This window comes from Haemorhous mexicanus, chromosome 1 (genome assembly GCF_027477595.1).
Source record: "Haemorhous mexicanus isolate bHaeMex1 chromosome 1, bHaeMex1.pri, whole genome shotgun sequence".
NCBI lineage: Eukaryota > Metazoa > Chordata > Aves > Passeriformes > Fringillidae > Haemorhous > Haemorhous mexicanus.
This window is the reverse complement of record NC_082341.1, coordinates 158,035,219-158,058,660: the sequence shown is the minus strand read 5'-3', so window position 1 is coordinate 158,058,660 and position 23,442 is coordinate 158,035,219. Positions and strand designations below refer to the sequence as shown.

At 52.0% G+C, this 23,442-nt stretch overlaps 2 protein-coding genes across 2 annotated transcripts in view; both read left to right on the top strand.

The window, feature by feature from the left end:
* Positions 1-19,326, top strand: part of DGAT1 (diacylglycerol O-acyltransferase 1) — a 51,322-nt gene extending 31,996 nt beyond the window's left edge. The window contains exons 11-16 of the mRNA XM_059849132.1: positions 1,271-1,315; positions 6,243-6,355; positions 9,998-10,063; positions 13,879-13,966; positions 15,607-15,669; positions 18,513-19,326. Of these exons, the coding sequence (XP_059705115.1) occupies positions 1,271-1,315; positions 6,243-6,355; positions 9,998-10,063; positions 13,879-13,966; positions 15,607-15,669; positions 18,513-18,659 (522 nt within the window). The 3' untranslated portion in view covers positions 18,660-19,326. The remainder of the gene's footprint in view (positions 1-1,270; positions 1,316-6,242; positions 6,356-9,997; positions 10,064-13,878; positions 13,967-15,606; positions 15,670-18,512) is intronic.
* Positions 19,327-21,523: 2,197 nt separating this feature from the next.
* On the top strand, positions 21,524-22,672 carry LOC132338761 (uncharacterized). Its single transcript, XM_059868598.1, has 2 exons — positions 21,524-21,672; positions 21,800-22,672. Exons 1-2 carry the CDS (start codon positions 21,524-21,526, stop codon positions 22,608-22,610), a joined length of 960 nt encoding a protein of 319 aa, XP_059724581.1. The 3' UTR covers positions 22,611-22,672.
* The last annotated feature ends 770 nt before the right edge of the window (positions 22,673-23,442 follow it).

Sequence of the window (23,442 nt, the reverse complement as noted above, 5' to 3'; positions counted from 1 at the left end):
AAACCCTAAATTCCCCAAATTCCCTGAAAATTCCCCTTCAAAAACCCCAAATTCCCCCCAAAATCCCCAAATTCCCTAAAAATTCCCCCCCCAAAACCCCAAATTCCCCCCAAAATCCCCAAATTTCCTAAAAATTCCCCTCCAAAAACCCCAAATTCCCCCCAAAAATCCCCAAATTTCTCAAAAATTTCCACCCAAAAACCCCAAATTCCCCCCAAAATCCCCAAATTTCCTAAAAATTCCCCCCCAAAAACCCAAAATTCCCCCAAAAACCCCAAATTTCCTAAAAATTCCCCCCAAAACCCCCAAATTCCCCCAAAATCCCCAAATTTCCTAAAAATTCCTTCCCAAAAAACCCCAAATCCCCCCCAAAATCCCCAAATCCCCTAAAATTCCCCCCAAAAACCCCAAATTCCCCCCAAATCCCTCCTCAGAACCCCCCTAAATCCCCCCAAAACCCCAAATTCTCCCTAAATCCCCCCAAAAATCCCCACAAAAAAATCCCAAATCCCCCCTCAAACCCCTCTAAATTCCCCCAAAACCCCAAAATCCCCCCAAAATCCCCCCAAAAATTCCCAAATTGCCCCTCAAACCCCCCCAAAATCCTCCAAATCCCCCCCAAAAATCCCAAATTCCCCCTAAATCCCCCCCAAAATCTCCCAAAACTCCCCCTAAAACCCCAAATTTCCCCCAAATCCCCCCTCAATTTCCCCCAAAATGACCCAAAATCCCTGAAATTCCCCCGAAAAACCCCAAATCCTTCCTAAATCCCCCCAAAAATCCCCCCAAAAAATCCCAAATCCCCCCCAAACCCCTCTAAATTCCCCCAAAACCCCAAATTCCCCTAAAAAATCCCCCCAAAATCCCAAATTCCCCCCAAAATCCCCCAAAATCCCCCCAAAACCCCAATTTTCCCCCAAATCCCCCCTCAATTTCCCCCAATTTCCCCCAAAATGACCCAAAATCCCCAAAAATGCCCCAAAACCCCAAATTCCCCCTAAATCCCCCCAAAAATCCCCCCAAAAAATCCCAAATCCCCCCTCAAACCCTTCTAAATTCCCCCAAAACCCCAAATCCCCCCAAAATCCCCCAAAAATCCAAAATTCCCCCCAAAATCCCCCAAAACTCCCCCTAAAACCCCAATTTTCCCCCAAATCCCCCCTCAATTTCCCCCAATTTCCCCCAAAATGACCCAAAATCCCCAAAAATGCCCCCAAAAATCCCAAATTCCCCCCAAAAAACCCCAAATTTCCCCTTTTCTCCCCCCCAGGACATGGATTATTCTCGGATCATCGAGCGCCTCCTGAAGCTGGCCGTGAGTCAGGAACCCCAAAATCCCCAAATTTCCCCAAATTTCCCCAAAAATTCCCCTAAATCCACCAAAATCCCCCAAAAATCCCCAAATTTTCCCCAAAATCCTTCAAAATTCCCCAAATTTCACCCAAAATTCCCCAAATTTCCCCTCAAAATTACCCAAAATCCCAAAAATCCCCCCAAATCCCCCCCAAAATCCCCAAATTCCCCCCAAAATGCCCCGAAATTCCCAAAAATCCCCCCCAAATCCTCCAAAAAATCCCATTTTTTCCCCAAAAAATCCAATTTTTTCCCCAAAAAATTCCATTTTTTCCCAAAATCCCCATGTTTTCCCCGCAAACTCTCCCAAAATCCTGAATTTTATCCCAAATTTTCTCCCAAATCCCCAAAAATCCCCCCAAAATTCCCATTTTCCCCCCCAAAAATCCCATTTTTTCCCCAAAAATCGCCATTTTTTTTCCAAAATTCCCATTTTTTTCCCAAAATCCCCATTTTTTCCCCCAAAATTCCACTCCAAATCTCCCCAAATCCCAAATTTTCTCCCCAATCCCCAAAAATCCGCCCATAACTCCCATTTTTCCCCCCAAAAATCCCATTTTTCCCCTAAGAAATCCCATTTTTTTGCCCAAAATCCCATTTTTTCCCCCAAAATCCCAAATTTTCTCCCCAATCCCCTCTCAAATCCCCAAAATTCCCATTTTTCCCCCAAAAAATCCCATTTTCCCCCCAGAATTCCCATTTTTTCACCAAAAAATCACATTTCCCCCCAAAAATCCCATTTTTCCCCCAAAATCCCCATTTTTTCCCCAAAATTCCATTTTTTCCCAAAATCCCCATTTTTTCCCCCAAAATCTCCCCGAACTCTCCCAAAATCCCAAATATTCTCCCCAATCCCCTTCCAAACCCCTCTCAAATCCCCAAAATCCCATTTTTCCCCCAAAATCCCATTTTTTCCCCAAAAAATCCCATTTTTTCACCCAAAAATCCCATTATTTCCCAAAATCCCCATTTTTTCCCCCAAAATTCCACTCCAAATCTCCCAAAATCCCAAATCCCCTCTCAAATCCCCAAAAATCCCCCCAAAAATCCCATTTTTCCCCCCAAAAAATCCCATTTTCCCCCCAAAATTCCCGTTTTTTTCCCAAAATTCCCATTTTTTCCCTCAAAATTCCACTCCAAATCTCCCAAAATCCCAAATTTTCTCCCCAATCCCCAATATCCCCCCAAAATACCCATTTTTCCACCCAAAATTCCCATTTTTCCCCAAAAAAATCCCATTTTTTCACCCAAAAATCCCATTTTTTCCCAAAATCCCCATTTTTCCCCCCAAAATTCCACTCCACATCTCCCAAATCCCAAATTTTCTCCCAAATCCCCAAAAATCCCCCCAAAATTCCCATTTTCCCCCTAAAAAAATCCCATTTTTCCCCCCAAAAATCCCATTTTTTTGCCCAAAATTTCCATTTTTTTGCCCAAAATTTCCATTTTTTGCCCAAAATCCCCGTTTTTTCCCCCAAAATGCCCGTGTTTCACCCCTCTGCAGGTGCCCAACCCCCTGCTCTGGCTGGTTTTCTTCTACTGGTTCTTCCACTCCTGCCAAACCCCCCAAAATCCCCCCAAAATCCCATTTTTCCCCCAAAAAATCCCATTTTTCCCCCCAAAAATCCCCATTTTTTCCCAAAATCCCCATTTTTTCCCCCCAAAATTCCACTCCAAATCTCCCAAAATCCCGAATTTTCTCCCAAATCCCCAAAAATTCCCCCAAAAAATCCCATTTTTCCCCCAAAATCCCCATTTTTTTGCCCAAAATCCCCGTTTTTCTCCCCAAAAAATCCCATTTTTCCCCAAAATCCCATTTTTTCCCAAAATCCCCATTTTTTCCCCCAAAATTCCACTCCACATCTCCCCAAATCCCAAATTTTCTCCCCAATCCCCTCTCAAATCCCCAAAATCCCATTTTTTCCCCCCAAAAAATCCCATTTTTTCACCCAAAAATCCCATTTTTCCCCCAAAAAATCCCATTTTTTTTCCCAAAATTTCCATTTTTTGCCCAAAATCCCCATTTTTTGCCCAAAATCCCCGTTTTTTCCCCCAAAATGCCCGTGTTTCACCCACCTCCCAGGTGCCCAACCCCCTGATCTGGCTGATTTTCTTCTCCTGCTTCTTCCACTCCTGCCAAACCCCCAAAATCCCCCCAAAATTCCCATTTTTCACCCAAAAATCCCATTTTTCCCCCAAAATCCCCATTTTTTCCTCAAAAATCCCATTTTTTCCCAAAATCTCCATTTTTTCCCCCAAAATTCCACTCCAAATCTCCCTAATCCCCAAAAATCCCCCCAAAATTCCCATTTTTTCCCCAAAAAATCCCATTTTTTCCTCCAAAAATCCCATTTTTTTCCCCAAAAATCGCCATTTTTTCCCCCAAAAATCCCCATTTTTCCCCCAAAATCACCATTTTTTCCCAAAATCCCCATTTTTTCCCCCAAAATTCCACTCCAAATCTCCCCAAATCCCAAATATTCTCCCAAATCCCCAAAAATTCCCCCAAAAATCCCATTTTTCCCCTAAAAAATCCCATTTTTTTGCCCAAAATTCCCATTTTTTCCCCAAAATCCCCATTTTTTGCCCAAAATCCCCGTTTTTTCCCCCAAAATCCCCGTGTTTCCCCCTCTGCAGGTTCCCAACCCCCTGATCTGGCTGATTTTCTTCTCCTGCTTCTTCCACTCCTGCCAAACCCCCAAAATCCCCCCAAAAATCCCATTTTTCACCCAAAAAATCCCATTTTTGCCCAAAATCCCCATTTTTTTCCCCCAAAATTCCACTCCAAAACTCCCAAATCCCAAATTTTCTCCCCAATCCCCTCTCAAATCGCCAAAAATCCCCCCAAAATTCCCATTTTTCCCCTAAAAAATCCCATTTTTTCCCCATAATTCCCATTTTTTTCCCCAAAATTTCCATTTTTTTCCCAAAATCCCCATTTTTTCCCCCAAAATTCCACTCCAAATCTCCCCAAATCCCAAATTTTCTCCCCAATCCCCTCCCCAATCCCCAAAAATCCTCCCAAAAATCCCATTTTTCCCCAAAAAATCCCATTTTTTCCCCAAAAAATCCCTTTTTTCCCCCCAAATCCCCATTTTTTTCCCCAAAATTCCCATTTTTTGCCCAAAATCCCCGTTTTTTCCCCCAAAATGCCCGTGTTTCACCCCCCCCCAGGTGCCCAACCCCCTGCTCTGGCTGATTTTCTTCTCCTGCTTCTTCCACTCCTGCCAAACCCCAAAAATCCCCCCAAAAATCCCATGTTTCCCCAAAAAATCCCATTTTTCCCCAAAATCCCCATTTTTTCCCCAAAATTCCACTCCAAATCTCCCAAATCCCCCAAAATCCCCCCAAAATTCCCATTTTCCGCCCAAAAAAATCCCATTTTTCCCCCAAAATCCCATTTTTCCCCCAAAATCCCATTTTTTTCCCAAAAATCCCGTTTTTTCCCCCAAAATTCCACTCCAAATCTCCCCAAATCCCAAATTTTCTCCCCAATCCCCTCTCAAATCCCCAAAATTTCCCCCAAAAAATCCCATTTTCCCCAAAAAATCCCATTTTTTTTCCCAAAATTTCCATTTTTTCCCCCAAAATTTCCATTTTTTGCCCAAAATCCCCGTTTTTTCCCCCAAAATTCCCGTGTTTCCCCCCCTCTGCAGGTTCCCAACCACCTGCTCTGGCTGATTTTCTTCTACTGGTTCTTCCACTCCTGCCAAACCCCCAAAATCCCCCCAAAAATCCCCATTTTTCCCCAAAAATCCCCATTTTTTTCCCAAAATCCCCATTTTTTCCCCCAAAATTCCATTCCAAATCTCCCCAAATCCCAAATTTTCTCCCCAATCCCCTCTCAAATCCCCAAAAATCCCCCCAAAATTCCCATTTTTCCCCCAAAAATTCCTATTTTTTCCCCAAAAAATCCCATTTTTTTGCCCAAAATTTCCATTTTTCCCCCCAAAATCCCCATTTTTTGCCCAAAATCCCCGTTTTTTCCCCCAAAATGCCCGTGTTTCACCCCCTCCCCAGGTTCCCAACCACCTGATCTGGCTGATTTTCTTCTACTGGTTCTTCCACTCCTGCCAAAGCCCCAAAATCCCCCAAAAATCCCATTTTTTCCCCGAAAATCACAATTTTTTCCCAAAATCCCCATTTTTTCCCCAAAATTCCACTCCAAATCTCCCAAATCCCCAAAAATCCCCCCAAAATTCCCATTTTCCCCCCAAAATTCCCATTTTTCCCCAAAAAATCCCATTTTTTCCCCAAAAATCCCATTTTTTTCCCCAAAATTTCCATTTTTTTTGCCCAAAATCCCCGTTTTTTCCCCCAAAATCTCCGTGTTTCACCCCCCCCCAGGTTCCCAACCCCCTGATCTGGCTGATTTTCTTCTACTGGTTCTTCCACTCCTGCCAAACCCCCAAATTCCCCCAAAAAATCCCATTTTTCCCCCAAAAATCCCATTTTTTCACCCAAAAAATCCCATTTTTTCCCAAAATCCCCATTTTTTCCCCCAAAATTCCGCTCCAAATCTCCCCAAATCCCAAATTTTCTCCCCAATCCCCAAAAATCCCCCCAAAAATCCCATTTTTTCCCCCCAAAAATCCCATTTTTCCCCCCAAAATCCCCATTTTTTTCCCCTAAAAATTTCCATTTTTTGCCCAAAATCCCCATTTTTTCCCCCAAAATTCCACTCCAAATCTCCCAAAATCCCAAATTTTCTCCGCAATCCCCAAAAATCCCCCCAAAAATCCCATTTTTTCCCCCAAAAAATCCCATTTTTCCCCCCAAAAATCCCATTTTTTCCCCCAAAAAATCCCATTTTTCCCCCAAAATCCCCATTTTTTGCCCAAAATCCCCGTTTTTTCCCCCAAAATGCCCGTGTTTCACCCCCCCTGCAGGTTCCCAACCACCTGATCTGGCTGATTTTCTTCTACTGGTTCTTCCACTCGTGCCTGAACGTGGTGGCCGAGCTGCTGCAGTTCGGGGACCGCGAGTTCTACCGCGACTGGTGGTGGGCAGGGAGGGAGGATTTGGGGGGAAACATCCGGATTTTGGGGAAAATCGGGATTTTGGGGAAAAATCGGGATTTTGGGGGGGAAAATCGGGATTTTGGGGGCAAAAAATGGGATTTGGGGGAGAAAAAATGGGATTTTGGGGGAGAAAAAAGGGGATTTTGGGGAGAAAAATTGGGATTTTGGGGGGATTTGGGGAGGTTTGGGGGAGAAAATTTGGGATTTTGGGGGGGATTTTGGGGAGAAAAAAGGGCATTTTGGGGGAAAAATCGGGATTTTGGGGGGAAAATCGGGATTTTGGGGGGAAAATCGGGATTTTGGGGCAGTTTGGGGGGAAATTGGGGGATTTGGGGGCAGTTTGGGGGGAAAAATGGCATTTGGGGGAGAAAATATGGGATTTTGGGGAGAAAATTTGGGATTTTGGGGGGAAAAATCGGGATTTTGGGGGGATTTGGGGTGAAAAAAGGGGATTTGGGGGAGAAAAAAGGGGATTTTGGGGGGGATTTTGGGGAGAAAAAAGGGGATTTTGGGGGGGATTTTGGGGAGAAAAAAGGGGATTTGGGGGGAAATCAGGATTTTGGGGAGAAAATTTGGGATTTTGGGGCAGTTTGGGGGAAAAATCGGGATTTTGGGAGGATTTGGGGTGAAAAAAGGGGATTTTGGGGGAGATTTGGGGGGAATTTGGGGATTTTGGGGAGGTTTGGGGGGGGTTTGGGGGGAGTTTGGGGGAGAAAATTTGGGATTTTGGGGGCATTTTGGGGAGAAAAAAGGGGATTTTGGGGAGGTTTTGGGGGGGATTTGGGAGATTTGGGGAGAAAATTTGGGATTTTAGGGGGGGAATTAGGGAGGATTTGGGGAGGTTTGGCGGAGAAAATTTGGGATTTTAGGGGGGTTTGGGGAGAAAAAGGGGATTTTGGGGGGAAAAATCGGGATTTTGGGGGGAAAAATCGGGATTTTGGGGGAGAAAAAAGGGGATTTTGAGGAGAAAAAAGGGGATTTGGGGAAGAAAATTTGGGATTTTGGGGAGAAAATTTGGGATTTTGGGGCATTTTAGGGGGATTTTGGGGGGGTTTGGGGAGAGATTTGGGAGAAAATTTGGGATTTTAGGGCATTTTGGGGAGAAAAAGGGGGATTTGGGGGGAGAAAAAAGGGGATTTTGGGGGGGGTTTGGGGAGAAAAATGGGGATTTGGAGGGAAAATCGGGATTTTGGGGCATTTTGGGGGGAAAAAAGGGGATTTGGGGGGAAAAATCGGGATTTTGGGGCAGTTTGGGGGGAAAATCGGGATTTTGGGGGGAAAAATCGGGATTTTGGGGCAGTTTGGGGGGAAAATCGGGATTTTGGGGCAGTTTGGGGGGAAAATCGGGATTTTGGGGCAGTTTGGGGGGAAAATCGGGATTTTGGGGCAGTTTGGGGGGAAAATCGGGATTTTGGGGGAGATTTGGGGGGAAAATCGGGATTTTGGGAGGATTTGGGGAGAAAAAAGGGGATTTTGGGGGGGGAAATCGGGATTTTGGGGCATTTTGGGGGGAAAAATCGGGATTTTGGGAGGATTTGGGGTGAAAAAACGGGATTTTGGGGGAGATTTGGGGGGAATTTGGGGATTTTGGGGAGGTTTTGGGGGGGTTTGGGGGGAGTTTGGGGGAGAAAATTTGGGATTTTGGGGCATTTTGGGGGGAAATTGGGGGATTTGGGGGAGAAAATTTGGGATTTTGGGCCATTTTGGGGAGAAAAAAGGGGATTTTGGGAGGATTTGGGGGGAAAAAGGGGATTTTGGGGGGGTTTGGGGGAGAGATTTGGGAGAAAATTTGGGATTTTGGGGCATTTTGGGGGAATTTTTGGGGGGTTTGGGGGAGAAAATTTGGGATTTTAGGGGGATTTTGGGGAGAAAAAGGGGATTTTGGGGGAAAATCGGGATTTTGGGGGAAAATCGAGATTTTGGGGGGGAAAATTGGGATTTTGGGGAGAAAAAGGGGGGATTTGGGGGAGAAAATTTGGGATTTTGGGGGGTTTTGGGGGGAAATTGGGGAATTGGGGAGGTTTGAGGGGATTTGGGGGAGAAAATTTGGGATTTTAGGGGGGAAATTGGGGGATTTTGGGGGGGTTTGGGGGTGAAAAAAGGGGATTTTGGGGAGGATTTGGGGGGAATTTGGGAGAAAATTTGGGATTTTGGGGAGAAAAAAGGGGATTTTGGGGGGATTTTGGGGTGATTTTGGGGTGATTTTGGGGTGTTTTTGTGATGATTTTTGGGGTGATTTGGGGTTATTTTTGGGGTGATTTTTGAGGTGATTTTGGGCTGATTTGGGGTTGATTTTTGGATGATTTTGGGGCGATTTGGGGTGATTTTTTGGATGATTTTAGGGTGATTTTGGGGTGATTTTTGAAGTGATTTTTGAATGATTTTGGGGTGATTTTGGGATGATTTTGGGGTGATTTTGGAGTGATTTTGGGGTGATTTTGGAGTGATTTTGGGGTGATTTTGGAGTGATTTTGGGGTGATTTTTGAGGTGATTTTGGGCTAATTTTTAGGATTATTTTGAGGTGATTTTGGGGTGATTTTGGGGCGATTTGGGGTGATTTTTGGGATGATTTTAGGGTGATTTTGGAGTGATTTCGGGGTGATTTTGGGGTGATTTTGGGATTTTTTTTGTGATTTTGGGGTGATTTCGGGGAATTTTGGGGTGATTTTGGGTGATTTTTAGGGTGATTTTGGCGTATTTTGGGGGTTATTTTTAGGGTGATTTTGGGGTTATTTCCGGGTGATTTTGGGGGTGATTTTGGAGTGATTTTAGGATGATTTGGGGATGATTTTGGGGCTGATTTCGGGGTGATTTTTAGGATGATTTTGGGGTGATTTTGGGGTGGTTTTTGGGGTGATTTTGGGGTGATTTTAGGGTGATTTTTAGGATTTTGGGGTGATTTCGGGGTGATTTTGGGGTGATTTTTTGGATGATTTTGAGGTGATTTTGGGGTATTTTTAGGATGATTTGGGGGTAATTTTTGGGCTGATTTCGGGATGATTTTGGGGTGGTTTTTGGGGTGATTTCGGGGTGATTTTAGGATGATTTTGGGGTAATTTTTGGGCTGATTTTGGGGTGGTTTTTGGGGTGATTTTGGGGTGGTTTTTGGGGTGATTTCGGGGTGATTTCGGGGTGATTTTGGGGTGTTTTTTGGGGTGATTTCGGGGTGATTTCAGGGTGATTTTGGGGTGTTTTTTGAGGTGGTTTTGGGCTGATTTTGGGGTGATTTTTTAGGGTGATTTTTGAGCTTATTTTAGGGTGATTTTGAGGTGATTTTGGGATGATTTTGGGGTGATTTATAGGATAATTTTGGGTGGTTTTTAGGATTATTTTAGGGTGATTTTTGGATGATTTGGGGATGGTTTTTGGGATTATTTTGGGGTGATTTTGGGATGATTTTGGGCTGATTTTGGGGTGATTTTAGGATGATTTTGGGGTGATTTTTGGGCTGATTTTAGGATGATTTTGGGGTGATTTTGGGGTGGTTTTTGGGGTGATTTTGGGGTGATTTTGGGGTGATTTTGGGGTGGTTTTTTGGATTATTTTGGGGTGATTTTGGGGTGATTTTGGGGTGGATTTTGGGGTGATTTTGGGGTCCCTGAGCTGGTTTTTTGCCCCCCAGGAACTCGGAGTCCATCACCTACTTCTGGCAGAACTGGAACATCCCCGTGCACAAGTGGTGCCTCCGGTGGGGACCGCGGGAATTCGGGAATTTTGGGGGAAATTGGGAATTATTGGGGGAAATTTGGGATTTTTAGGGGGAAATTTGGGGGAAATTTGGGATTTTGGGGGGAAATTTGGGATTTTTGGGGGGAATTTGGGGAAAATTTGGGATTTTTGGGGGATATTTGAAATTTTTGGGGGGAAATTTGGGGTTTGGGGGAGGAATTTGGGATTTTTGGGGGGAATTTTTGGGATTTTTGGGGGAATTTTGGGGGAAATTTTGGGATTTTTGGGGAGGAATTTGGGGTTTGGGAGGAATAATTGGGGGAAATTTGGGATTTTTGGGGGAAATTTGGGGTTTTTGGGGAGGAATTTGGGATTTTGGGGGGGAATTTTGGGATTTTTGGGGGAGGAATTTGGGGGAAATTTGGGAATTATTGGGGAAAATTTGGTAATTTTGGGGGGAATTGGGGGTTTTTGGGGGAATTTGGGGGAAATTTGGGATTTTGGGGGGGAATTTGGGATTTTTGGGAGGAATTTTGGGGATTTGGGGAGGAATTTGGGGGAAATTTGGGATTTTTGGGGAGGAATTTGGGGTTTGGGAGGAATAATTGGGGGAAATTTGGGATTTTTGGGGGAAATTTGGGGTTTTTGGGGGGAATTTGGGATTTTTGGGGGGAATTTTGGGATTTTTGGGGGAGGAGTTTGGGGGAAATTTGGGAATTATTGGGGAAAATTCAGGAAATTTGGGGGAAATTTGGGATTTTTGGGGGGAAATTTGGGGGAAACTTGGGATTTTTGGGGGATATTTAAAATTTTTGGGGGGAAATTTGGGGCTTGGGGGAGGAATTTGGGATTTTTGGGGGGAATTTTTGGGGGAATTTTGGGGGAATTTTGGGATTTTTGGGGAGGAATTTGGGATTTTTGGGGGGAATTTTGGGATTTTTTGGGGAGGAATTTGGGGGAAATTTGGGAATTATTGGGGAAAATTTCGGAATTTTGGGGGGGAATTTGGGGTTTTTAAGGGGAATTTGGGGGAAATTTGGGATTTTGGGGGGAAATTTGGGATTTTTGGGAGGAATTTTTGGGATTTGGGGAGGAATTTGGGGGAAATTTGGGATTTTTGGGAGGAATTTGGGGGGAAAACTGGGATTTTTGGGGGGATTTTTGGGGGAATTTGGGATTTTTGGGGAGAATTTTGGGGATTTGGGGGGAAATTTGGGATTTTGGGGGAAATTTAGGGAGGAATTTGGGGGAAATTTGGGATTTTGGGGGGAATTTTGGGGATTTGGGGGAATTTAGGGAGGAATTTGGGGGAAATTTGGGATTTTTGGGGGGAATTTTTGGGATTTGGGGTGGAATTTGGGGGAAAATTTGGGATTTTTGGGGGGAATTTTGGGGGAAATTTGGGATTTTTGGGGAGAATTTTGGGGATTTGGGGGGAAATTTGGGATTTTTGGGAGGTATTTTGGGGGAAATTTGGGAATTTTGGGAGGAATTTTTGGGGATTTGGGGGGAATTTGGAGAGGAATTTGGAGGAAATTTGGGATTTTTGGGGGGAATTTTGGGGGAAATTTGGGATTTTTGGGGGAAATTTGGGATTTTTGGGAGGAATTTTGGGGATTTGGGGGAAATTTGGGGAGGAATTTGGGGGAAATTTTGGATTTTGGGGAGTTTCAAGTGGGGATTTGGGGGAATTTGGGATTTTGGGGGAATTTTGGGGTTTTGGGGGAGCACTCGAGGGAAAATTTGGGGGTTTTGGGGGAATTTGGTGGAAATTTTTCTTTTGGGGGGAATTTGGGATTTTTGGAGAGAAATTTGGGGGTTTCAAGTGGGGATTTGGGGGGAATTTGGAATTTTTGGGGGAAATTTGGGGGAATTTTGGGAGGATTTGGGAATTTTGGGGAGGAATTGGGAAGAAATTTGAGGGAAATTTGGGATTTTGGGCCGGAATTTGGGGTTTTGAGGGGGAATTTTGGGGATAATTTGGGGTTTTTTTGGGCAGGAATTTGGGGTTTTGAGGGGGAATTTTGGGGATAATTTGGGGTTTTTTTGGGCAGGAATTTGGGGTTTTGAGAGGGAATTTTGGGGATAATTTGGGGTTTTTGGGCTGGAATTTGGGGTTTTGAGGGGGAATTTTGGGGATAATTTGGGGTTTTTTGGGCTGGAATTTGGGGTTTTGAGGGGGAATTTTGGGGATAATTTGGGGGTTTTTTTGGGCAGGAATTTGGGGTTTTGAGGGGGAATTTTGGGGTTTTTTGGGCAGGAATTTGGGGTTTTGAGGGGGAATTTTGGGGATAATTTGGGGTTTTTTTGGGCAGGAATTTGGGGTTTTGAGGGGGAATTTTGGGGATAATTTGGGGTTTTTTTGGGCAGGAATTTGGGGGTTTTTGGGGGAATTTTGGGATTTTTAGGGCATGAATTTGGGTTTTTTTAGGGGGAATTTTGGGGATAATTTGGGGTTTTTTTGGGCAGGAATTTGGGGTTTTGAGGGGGAATTTTGGGGATAATTTGGGGTTTTTTTGGGCAGGAATTTGGGGTTTTGAGAGGGAATTTTGGGGATATTTTGGGGTTTTTTTGGGCAGGAATTTGGGGTTTTGAGGGGGAATTTTGGGGATCATTTGGGGTTTTTTTTGGGCAGGAATTTGGGGTTTTGAGAGGGAATTTTGGGGATAATTTGGGGGTTTTTTTGGGCAGGAATTTGGGGTTTTGAGAGGGAATTTTGGGGATAATTTGGGGTTTTTTTGGGCAGGAATTTGGGGTTTTGAGAGGGAATTTTGGGGTTTTTTTGGGCAGGAATTTGGGGTTTTGAGAGGGAATTTTGGGGATAATTTGGGGTTTTTTGGGCTGGAATTTGGGGTTTTGAGGGGGAATTTTGGGGATAATTTGGGGTTTTTGGGGCAGGAATTTGGGGTTTTGAGGAGGAATTTTGGGGTTTTTTTGGGCAGGAATTTGGGGTTTTGAGGGGGAATTTTGGGGATAATTTGGGGTTTTTTGGGCAGGAATTTGGGGTTTTGAGGGGGAATTTTGGGGATAATTTGGGGGTTTTTTGGGCAGGAATTTGGGGTTTTGAGGGGGAATTTTGGGGATAATTTGGGGTTTTTTTGGGCAGGAATTTGGGGTTTTGAGGAGGAATTTTGGGGATAATTTGGGGTTTTTTTGGGCAGAAATTTGGGGTTTTGAGGGGGAATTTTGGGGTTTTTTTGGGCAGGAGTTTGGGGTTTTGAGGGGGAATTTTGGGGATAATTTGGGGTTTTTTGGGCAGGAATTTGGGGGAATTTTGGGGATAATTTGGGGGTTTTTGGGCAGGAATTTGGGGTTTTGAGGAGGAATTTTGGGGATAATTTGGGGTTTTTTGGGCAGGAATTTGGGGTTTTGAGGAGGAATTTTGGGGATAATTTGGGGTTTTTTGGGCAGGAATTTGGGGATTTGAGAAGGAATTTTGGGGATAATTTGGGGTTCTTTTGGGCAGGAATTTGGGGTTTTGAGGGGGAATTTTGGGGATAATTTGGGGTTTTTTGGGCAGGAATTTGGGGTTTTGAGGGGGAATTTTGGGGTTTTTTTGGGCAGGAATTTGGGGTTTTGAGGGGGAATTTTGGGGATAATTTGGGGGTTTTTTGAGCAGGAATTTGGGGTTTTGAGGGGGAATTTTGGGGATAATTTAGGGTTTTTTTGGGCAGGAATTTGGGGTTTTGAGAGGGAATTTTGGGGTTTTTTGGGCAGGAATTTGGGATTTTTGGGCAGGAATTTTGGGGATAATTTGGGTTTTTTTGGTTGGGGTTTTTTGGGGTGCCCGGGGGTTTTTGGGGTGCCCCCAGGTGATTTTTGGGGGGTCCCCAGGCACTTCTACAAGCCCATGCTGAGGAGGGGCGTCAGCAAGTGGGCGGCGCAGGTGGCCGTGTTCCTGGCCTCCGCCTTCTTCCACGAGGTCTGCACCCCAAAAACCCCCGGGGGACCCCAAAATTCCATCGGGAGCCCCGAAATTCCCACGGGGAACCCCAGAATTCCCACGGAGAACCCCGAAATTCCCATCAGGAACCCCAAAATCCCAGAAAATTCCCCCAAATTCCTGAGAAAATCGCCCGAAATTCAACCTGGAACCCCAAAATTCCAACCAGGGACCCCCGAAATCTTGGGGGACCCAAAATTCCCATCGGGAACCCCGAAATTCCCACGGGGAACCCCAAAATCCACATCGGGAACTCCAAAATCCCCAGAAAATTCCCCCAAATTCCTGAGAAAATCGCCCGAAATTCAACCTGGAATCCCAAAATTCCAACCAGGGACCCCCAAAATCTTGGGGGACCCAAAATTCCATCGGGAACCCCAAAATTCCCATCGGGGACCCCAGAATTCCCATCGGGGACCCCAAAATTTCCATCGGGGACCCCAGAATCCCCAGAAAATTCCCCCAAATTCCTGAGAAAATCACCCAAAATTCAGCCAGGAACCCCAAAATTCCAACCAGGGACCCCCAAAATCTTGGGGTACCCCAAAATTCCCATCGGGAACCCCAAAATTCCCATCGGGGACCCCAGAATCCACACCAGGAACCCCAAAAATCCCAGAAAATTCCCCCAAATTCCTGAGAAAATCGCCCGAAATTCAGCCAGGAACCCCAAAAATTCAGCTGGGACCCCCAAATTCCAACCAGGGACCCCCAAAATCTCGGAGACCCCCCCAAATCTCGGGGTCCCCTCAAAATCTGTCTGGGAACTCCAAAATCCCACCAGGAACCCACAAATTCCCACTCAGAACCCCCCAAATCCCACTGGGACCCCCCCAAATCCCACTGGGACCCCCCCAAATCCGGGGTCCCCCCAAATTTTGTCTGGGAACCCCAAATTCCCACTCAGAAACCCCCAAATCCCACTCAGGGACCCCCAAATCCCACTGGGACCCCCCAAATCCCACTGGGACCCCCAAAATCCAACTGGGACCCCCCCAAATTCCCTCTGGGACCCCCCCAAATCCGGGGTCCCCCCCAAATTTTGTCTGGGAACCCCAAAATCCCACCAGGAACCCCCAAATTCCCACTCAGGAACCCCCAAATCCCACTGGGACCCCCCCCAAATCCCACTGGGACCCCCCCCAAATCCCACTGGGACACCCCCCCAATCCCACTGGGACCCCCAAAATTCCCTCTGGGACCCCCCCAAATCCAACTGGGACCCCCCCAAATCCCTCTGGGACCCCCCCAAAATCCCTCTGGGACCCCCCAAATCCCGGGGTCCCCCCAAATTTTGTCTGGGTCCCCTAAAATCCCACCAGGGACCCCCAAATTCCCACTCAGGGACCCCCAAATCCCACTGGGACTCCTCCAAATCCCACTGGACCCCCCCAAATCCCTCTGGGACCCCCAAAATTCCCTCTGGGTCCCCCCCAAATCCCTCTGGGACACCCCCAAATCCAACTGGGACCCCCCAAATCCAACTGGGACCCCCCCAAATTCCCACTGGGACCCCCCAAATCCCACTGAGACCCCCCAAATCCAACTGGGTCCCCCCAAATCCCCTCTGGGACCCTCCCCAAATCGGGGGTCCCCCCAATCCGGCCGTGTCCCCGCAGTACCTGGTGAGCGTCCCCCTGAGGATGTTCCGGCTCTGGGCCTTCATGGGCATGGCGGCGCAGGTGAGGCACCCCAAAATCCCCGGGGCACCCCAAAAATCCCCAGGGCACCCCAAAATCCCCGGGGAACCCCAAAAATCCCCGGGAACCACAAAAATGGGGAACCCCAAAATCCCCGGGAACCACAAAAATCCTGGGGAACCCCAAAAATGGGAACCTCAAAAGTCCCCGGGAACCCAAAATCCCGGGGAACCCCAAAATCCCCGGGGAACCCAAAAATCCCGGGGCACCCCAAAAATCCCCGGGAACCCCAAAAATGGGGAAGCACAAAAATGAGAACCACAAAAATGGGGAACCCCAAAAATCCCCGGAAACCACAAAATCCCCGGAACCCCAAAATCCCCGGAACCCCAAAAATCCCCGGGAACCCCAAAAATGGGAACCCTAAAAATGGGAACCCCAAAAACTCGGGAACCCCAAAACTGGGGAACCACAAAAACTGGGGAACTCCAAAAATCCCAGGGAAACCACAAAAATCCCGGGGAACCCCAAAAATCCCCGGGAACCACAAAAACTGGGGAACCCCAAAAGTCCCCGGGAACCCCAAAATCCCCGGGAACCACAAAAGTGGGCACCCCAAAAATCCCGGGGCACCCCAAAATCCCGGGGGCACCCCAAAATCCCCGGGAACGCCAAAAATCCCGGGGAACCCCAAAAATCCCGGGGAACCCCAAAATCCCCGGGAACCCCAAATATCCCCGGGAACCCCAAATATCCCCGGGAACCCCAAAAATGGGAACCTCAAAATCCCCAGGGCACCCCAAAATCCCTGGGGCACCCCAAAAATGGGCACCCCAAAAATCCCCGGGAACCCCAAAAATCCCCAGGGCACCCCAAAAATTGGGGAACCACAAAAATGGGAACCCCAAAAATCCCCGGGAACCCCAAAAATGGTGGAACCCCAAAAAATGGGGAACACCAAAAACTGGGGATCCCCAAAAATCCGCGGGAACCATAAAAAATGGGAACTCCAAAAATGGGAAACCCCAGAAATCCCGGGGAACCCCAAAAATGGGGAACCCCAAAAATGGGGAACCCCAAAATCCCCGGAACCCCAAAAATGGGAACCCCAAAAATCCCCGGAACCCCAAAAATCCCGGGGAACCCCAAAAATCCCGGGGAACCCCAAAAATGGGGAACCCCAAAAATCCCCGGGACCCCCAAAATCCCCGGGAACCCCAAAAATCCCGGGGAACCCCAAAATAGGAACCCTAAAAAATGGGGAACCCCAAAAATCCCCGGGAACCCCAAAAATGGGGAACCCCAAAAATCCCGGGGAACCCCAAAAACTCGGGAACCCCAAAAATAGGGAACCACAAAAACTGGGGAATCACAAAAATTCCCGGGAACCCCAGAAATGGGGAACCCCCAAAATCCCCGGGAACCACAAAAATGAGAACAAAAAAATGGGAATCCCCAAAAACTCGGGAACCCCAAAAATGGGAAACCCCAAAAATGAGAAATCAAAAAACTCGGGAACCCCAAAAATCCCCGGGGCACCCCAAAAATGGGAACCCTAAAAATGGGCACCCCAAAAATCCCCAGGAACCACAAAAATGAGAACTCCAAAAACTGGGGAACCCCAAAAATGGGAACCCCAAAAATTGGGAAAATCACAAAAATGGGGAACCCCAAAAATGGGGAACCCCAAAAATCCCCGGGAACCCCAAAAATTGGGAACCCCAAAAATCCCGGTTAACCCCAAAAATCCCCAGGAACCCCCAAAATCCCGGTTAACCCCAAAGATGGCGAACCCCAAAATCCCCAGGAACCACAAAAATGTGAACCCCAAAAATCCCGGGGAACCCCAAAAATGGGAACCCCAAAAATCCCCTGGAACCCCAAAAATCCCCGGGAACCCCAAAAATGAGAACTCCAAAAATGGGAACCCCAAAAATTGGGGAACCCCAAAAATGGGCATCCTAAAACTGGGGAACCCCAAAAATGAAAACCCCAAAAACTCGGGAACCCCAAAAATGGGAACCCCAAAATCCGGGGACACCCCAAGAACCCGGGACACCCTAAAACTGGGGGGGGGGGGGGAGGACAGGGGGTGGGGGTCCCCAGAAAGGGGAGGGACAATGGCCCTGGCCCCGTGTCCCCATGTCCCTGTGTCCCCATTTCCCTGTCCTCCTGTCGCTGTCCCCATGTCCCTCTGTCCCCTGTCCCTGTCCCCTGTCCCTGTGTCTCCCGTCCCCATGTCCCTGTCCCTGTCCCTCTGTCCCTCTGTCCCCATCTCTGTCCCTCTGTCCCTGTGTCCCCCTGTCCCTGTCCCTGTGTCCCCATCTCTGTCCCTGTCCTTGTCCCCCTGTCCCCTCTCCCTCTCCTCCTGTCCCTGTCCCTGTCCCTGTGACCCTGTCCCCGTGTCCCCGCTGTCCCCAGATCCCGCTGGCCTGGCTGCTGTCACAGGGCAGGGGGTGACAGGAGGTGACAGGAGGTGACAGGTGACACCAGGTGGCACCAGGTGACACCAGGTGACCCTGTCCCCATTGTCCCCAGATCCCGCTGGCCTGGCTGGTGTCACAGGGCAGGGGGTGACAGGAGGTGACAGGAGGTGACAGGTGACACCAGGTGACACCATGTGACCCTGTCCTGTCCCCATTGTCCCCAGATCCCGCTGGCCTGGCTGGTGTCCCTGGGCAGAGGGGTGACAGGAGGTGACAGGGGCTGTCAGGAGGTGACAGAGGGTGACAGGTGACACCAGGTGACACCAGGTGACCCTGTCCCCGCTGTCCCCAGATCCCGCTGGCCTGGCTGGTGTCCCTGGGCAGGGGGCTGTCAGGAGGTGACAGAGGGTGGCAGGTGACACCAGGTGACACCAGGTGACATTGTCCCCGTGTCCCCAGATCCCGCTGGCGTGGCTGGTGTCGCGCTTCCTGCGCGGTCACTATGGCAACGCGGCCGTGTGGATGTCGCTGATCCTGGGCCAGCCCATCGCCGTGCTCATGTACGTGCACGACTACTACGTGCTCAACTGCGAGGGACAGCCGTGACAGACCCGGGACAGACCCGGGACAAACCGGGACAGACCCGGGACAGCCCCCCCCGGACACCCCCAAACCCCCCCGGGACACCCCAGCAGTCCCAGGGTCCCCCAAAGCTCCGGGGGGTTCTGGGAATCCCTCCGAGCTCACCCGGGACAGACCCGGGACAGACCCGGGACAGCCCCCTCGGGACACCCCCAAACCCCCCAGAGCCCCCCCGGCAGTCCCAGGGTCCCCCAAAGCTCCGGGGGGTTCTGGGAATCCCTCCGAGCTCACCCGGGACAAACCCGGGACAGACCCGGGACAGCCCCCCCGGGACACCCCCAGAGCCCCCCCGGGAGTCCCAGGGTCCCCCAAAGCTCCGGGGGGTTCTGGGAATCCCTCCGAGCTCATCCGGGACAAACCCGGGACAGACCCGGGACAGCCCCCCCGGACACCCCCAAACCCCCCCAGCAGTCCCAGGGTCCCCCAAAGCTCCGGGGGGTTCTGGGAATCCCTCAGAGCTCACCCGGGACAGACCCGGGACAAACCCGGGACAGACCCCTCGGGACACCCCCAAACCACCCCGAGCCCCCCCGGGAGTCCCAGGGTCCCCCAAAGCTCCGGGGGGTTCTGGGAATCCCTCCGAGCTCACCCGGGACAGACCCGGGACAGCCCCCCCCGGACACCCCCAAACCCCCCCAGAGCCCCCCCGGGGGTCCAGGGGTCCCCCACCCCCCCCCCCCCCAAATCCCCCCGGGACACTTTGGGGACAGACCCGGGACAAACCCGGGACAAACCCCCCGGGACACCCCCCCGAGCCGTCCTGGGGTCCCCAAATCCCCCCAGACCCCCCCCCCCCCCCCCCAAGAAATCCCGGGGTCCCCCAAAGCTCCAGGGGGGTCCTGGGGTCCCCCAAATCCACCCGGGACAGACCCAGGACCACCCGGGACACCCCCAAACCCTCCTGACCCCGCCCAGGGGATCCCGGGGTCCCCCCAAAAACCCCCCGGGGGATTCTGGGAATCCCCCAACCCCCCCCCCCCCCCCCACCACCACGGGATCCCCCCAAAACCTCCGGGGATTCCCCACCCCAAACCCCCCCCGGGACCCCCCCAAAATCCCCTGGAAACTCCCCCAGATATCCCCCCCAAAACCTCCGGGGATCCCCCCCAAAACCCCCCCAAGGGATCCCCCCAAAATCCCCCCGGGACCCCCCAAAACCCCCCCGGGACCCCCCAAGGGATCCCCCCAAAACCCCCCTCGGGACCCCCCAAAACCCACCCCGGGACCCCCCAAACCCCCCCCGCGACCTCCCCAGGGATCCCCCCCAAATCCCCCCAGGGATGCCCCCCAAAAACCCCCCGGGACCCCCCAAAACCCCCCCCGGGACCCCCCAAATCCCCTGGAACCCCCCCCAAGGGATCCCCCTCAAACCCCCCCCAGGGACCCCCCAAAATCCCCCACGGGACCCCCCAAAATCCCCTGGAAACCCCCCCAGGGATCCCCCCCAAAACCTCCGGGGATCCCCCACCCCAAAACCCCCCCAGGGACCCCCCAAAATCCCCCACGGGACCCCCCAAAATCCCCTGGAAACCCCCCCAGGGATCCCCCCCAAAACCTCCGGGGATCCCCCACCCCAAAACCCCCCCGGGACCCCCCAAAATCCCCCCCGGGACCCCCCAAAACCCACCCCGGACCCCCCCCAGGGTTCCCGGGACCCCCCAAAACCCCCCCAGGGATCCCCCCCAAAACCTCCGGGGATCCCCCCCCCCCCCCAAAAAAACCCCTCAGGGGGTCCTGGGACCCCCCAAACCCTCCTGGATCCCCCCTGGGCACCTCAAAACCCCTCTGGGGACCCCCCCAAACCCCTCTGGGGACCCCCCCCAAATCCCCCTTGGGACCCCCAAATCCCCTCGGGACCCCCAAATCCCCTCGAGACTCCCATTGGGGACCTCCCCAAACCCCCTCGGGACCCCCCATTGGGGACCCCCAAACCCCCTCGGAACCCCCAACCCCTCCGCCCCCCCCCCCCCCCCCCCCCCAAATCCCTCTGGAACCCCCTGGGGACCCTCAAACCCCCCTGAGGACCCCCCAATTCCCCCCGGCCCCCTCTCTGGGGACCCCCAACCCCCTCGGGACCCGCTCTGGGGACCCCCAAACCCCCCGGGACCCCCAAATTCCCCCCGGCCCCCCCCCCAAATCCCTCCTGGGACCCCCCCCAAACCCCCCTGAGACCCCCCCCAAACCCCCCTGGGGACCCCCAAACCCCTCGAGACCCCCCCTTTGGGGACCCCCAAACCCCCCAGGGGACCCCCAATTCCCCCCGGCCTCCCCTCTGGGGACCCCCAAACCCCCCTGGGGACCCCCAAGCCCCCCTGGACCCCCCCAAATCTCCCCCGGGACCCCACAAATCCCCTCGGGACCCCCAAACACCCCTCGGGACCCCCAAATTCCCCCCGGCCCCCCCTCTGGGGACCCCCAAACCCCCTCGGGGACCCCCCAAATCCCTCCTGGGACCCCCAGATTCCCCCCGGGACCCCCCCAGTCCCCGTCCGGGGCTCTGCAATGAATGAATGTCGGATCAATGCAATACCGGGGGGCTCTGGGGACCCCCGGGGGGGGGTCTGGGGACCCTCTAGGGGGCTCTGGGGACCCCCGGGGGGGTTGGGGACCCCCTGGCGGGGTTTGGGGACCCCCGGCCTCGGCGGAGCCCCCGCGGCGTTTTCGGCACTTTATGGACTGACCCCGACCCCGACCCCTGACCCTGACCCCGACCCTGACCGTGGTCCTGCCAGGACCTGCCAGGACCTGGGGGTGCTGCTCTCCATGGCCCTGCCAGGACCTGTCCCTGCTCTCCATGGCCCTGCCAGGACCTGGGGGTGCTGCTCTCCATGGCCCTGCCAGGACCTGTCCCTGCTCTTTATGGCCCTGCCAGGACCTGGGGGTGCTGCTCTCTATGGCCCTGCCAGGACCTGGGGGTGCTGCTCTCTATGGCCCTGCCAGGACCTGGGGGTGCTGCTCTCCATGGCCCTGCCAGGACCTGGGGGTGCTGCTCTCTATGGCCCTGCCAGGACCTGTCCCTGCTCTCTATGGCCCTGCCAGGACCTGTCCCGGCTCTCCATGGCCCTGCCAGGACCTGTCCCTGCTCTCTATGGCCCTGCCAGGACCTGTCCCTGCTCTCCATGGCCCTGCCAGGACCTGTCCCTGCTCTCCATGGCCCTGCCAGGACCTGGGGGTGCTGCTCTCTATGGCCCTGCCAGGACCTGGGGGTGCTGCTCTCTATGGCCCTGCCAGGACCTGGGGGTGCTGTTCTCTCTGGCCCTGCCAGGACCTGGGGGTGCTGCTCTCCATGGTCCTGCCAGGACCTGTCCCTGCTCTTTATGGCCCTGCCAGGACCTGGGGGTGCTGCTCTCTATGGCCCTGCCAGGACCTGGGGGTGCTGCTCTCCATGGCCCTGCCAGGACCTGGGGGTGCTGCTCTCTATGGCCCTGCCAGGACCTGGGGGTGCTGCTCTCCATGGCCCTGCCAGGACCTGTCCCTGCTCTCCATGGCCCTGCCAGGACCTGGGGGTGCTGCTCTCCATGGCCCTGCCAGGACCTGGGGGTGCTGCTCTCCATGGCCCTGCCAGGACCTGTCCCTGCTCTCCATGGCCCTGCCAGGACCTGTCCCTGCTCTCCATGGCCCTGCCAGGACCTGGGGGTGCTGCTCTCTATGGCCCTGCCAGGCCCTGTCCCTGCTCTCCATGGCCCTGCCAGGACCTGTCCCTGCTCTCCATGGCCCTGCCAGGACCTGTCCCTGCTCTCCATGGCCCTGCCAGGCCCTGTCCCTGCTCTCTATGGCCCTGCCAGGACCTGTCCTTGCTCTCCATGGCCCTGCCAGGACCTGTCCCTGCTCTCCATGGCCCTGCCAGGACCTGTCCCTGTCCCTGTCCCTGTCCCTGTCCCTGTCCCTGCCAGGCCCTTCCAGGACCTTCCATGACCCTGCCAGGACCTGCCCCTCCCCCCAGTGATTAAAATTCTCAATTTTCGCTTTTTTCTCAATTTTTTTTTTCTCTTTTTTTTCTCTTTATTTTTTTTTTTTTTTCCTCCGGGCCGGGGGGGAAACCAGTTTGGGACTGGGAGGGACTGGGAGGGACTGGGAATGGACTGGGAGGAACTGGGAGGGACTGGGAGGGACTGGGATGGACTGGGATGGAACTGGGATGGACTGGGAGGGAACTGGGAGGGACTGGGATGGACTGGGATGGACTGGGATGGGATAATGGGATGGACTGGGAGGGACTGGGAGGGACTGGGATGGACTGGGATGGACTGGGATGGACTGGGATGGACTGGGAGGGACTGGGATGGACTGGGAGGGACTGGGATGGACTGGGCGGGACCAGTAACACCAGTAAGGGACACGAGTGAGAGAGACCAGTGACACCAGTAAGAGACCAGTTCACTCCCAGTCCCTCCCAGTCCCTCCCAGTCCCTCCCAGTCCATCCCAGTTCCCTCCCAGTCCCTCCCAGTCCCTCCCAGTCCCCCCCCCCAGTCCATCCCAGTCCATCCCAGTCCCTCCCAGTCCCTCCCAGTCCCTCCCAGTTCCCCCCAGTTCACTCCCAGTCCCTCCCAGTCCCTCCCAGTTCCCCCCCAGTCCCTCCCAGTCCCTCCCAGTCCCTCCCAGTTCGCTCCCAGTGCTCCCAGGACCGAGAGGACCGAGCGCCTTTGTCCCGGCCGTGCCAGCGGGGACAGGGAGGGGACAGGGGGGACACGTGACACCACCGGGGGGAGGGGACAGGTGACACCAAACTGGGATTGGGGGGACACC

Bases quoted from the DNA above. Each gene is read 5' to 3' on its own strand.
- LOC132338761 (XM_059868598.1), top strand. From the start codon at position 21,524: ATGGCCCTGCCAGGACCTGTCCCTGCTCTTTATGGCCCTGCCAGGACC. The intron at 21,673-21,799 runs CTGGGGGTGCTG...CCCTGCCAGGAC, and splicing joins CTCCATGGCCCTGCCAGGAC to CTGTCCCTGCTCTCCATGGC.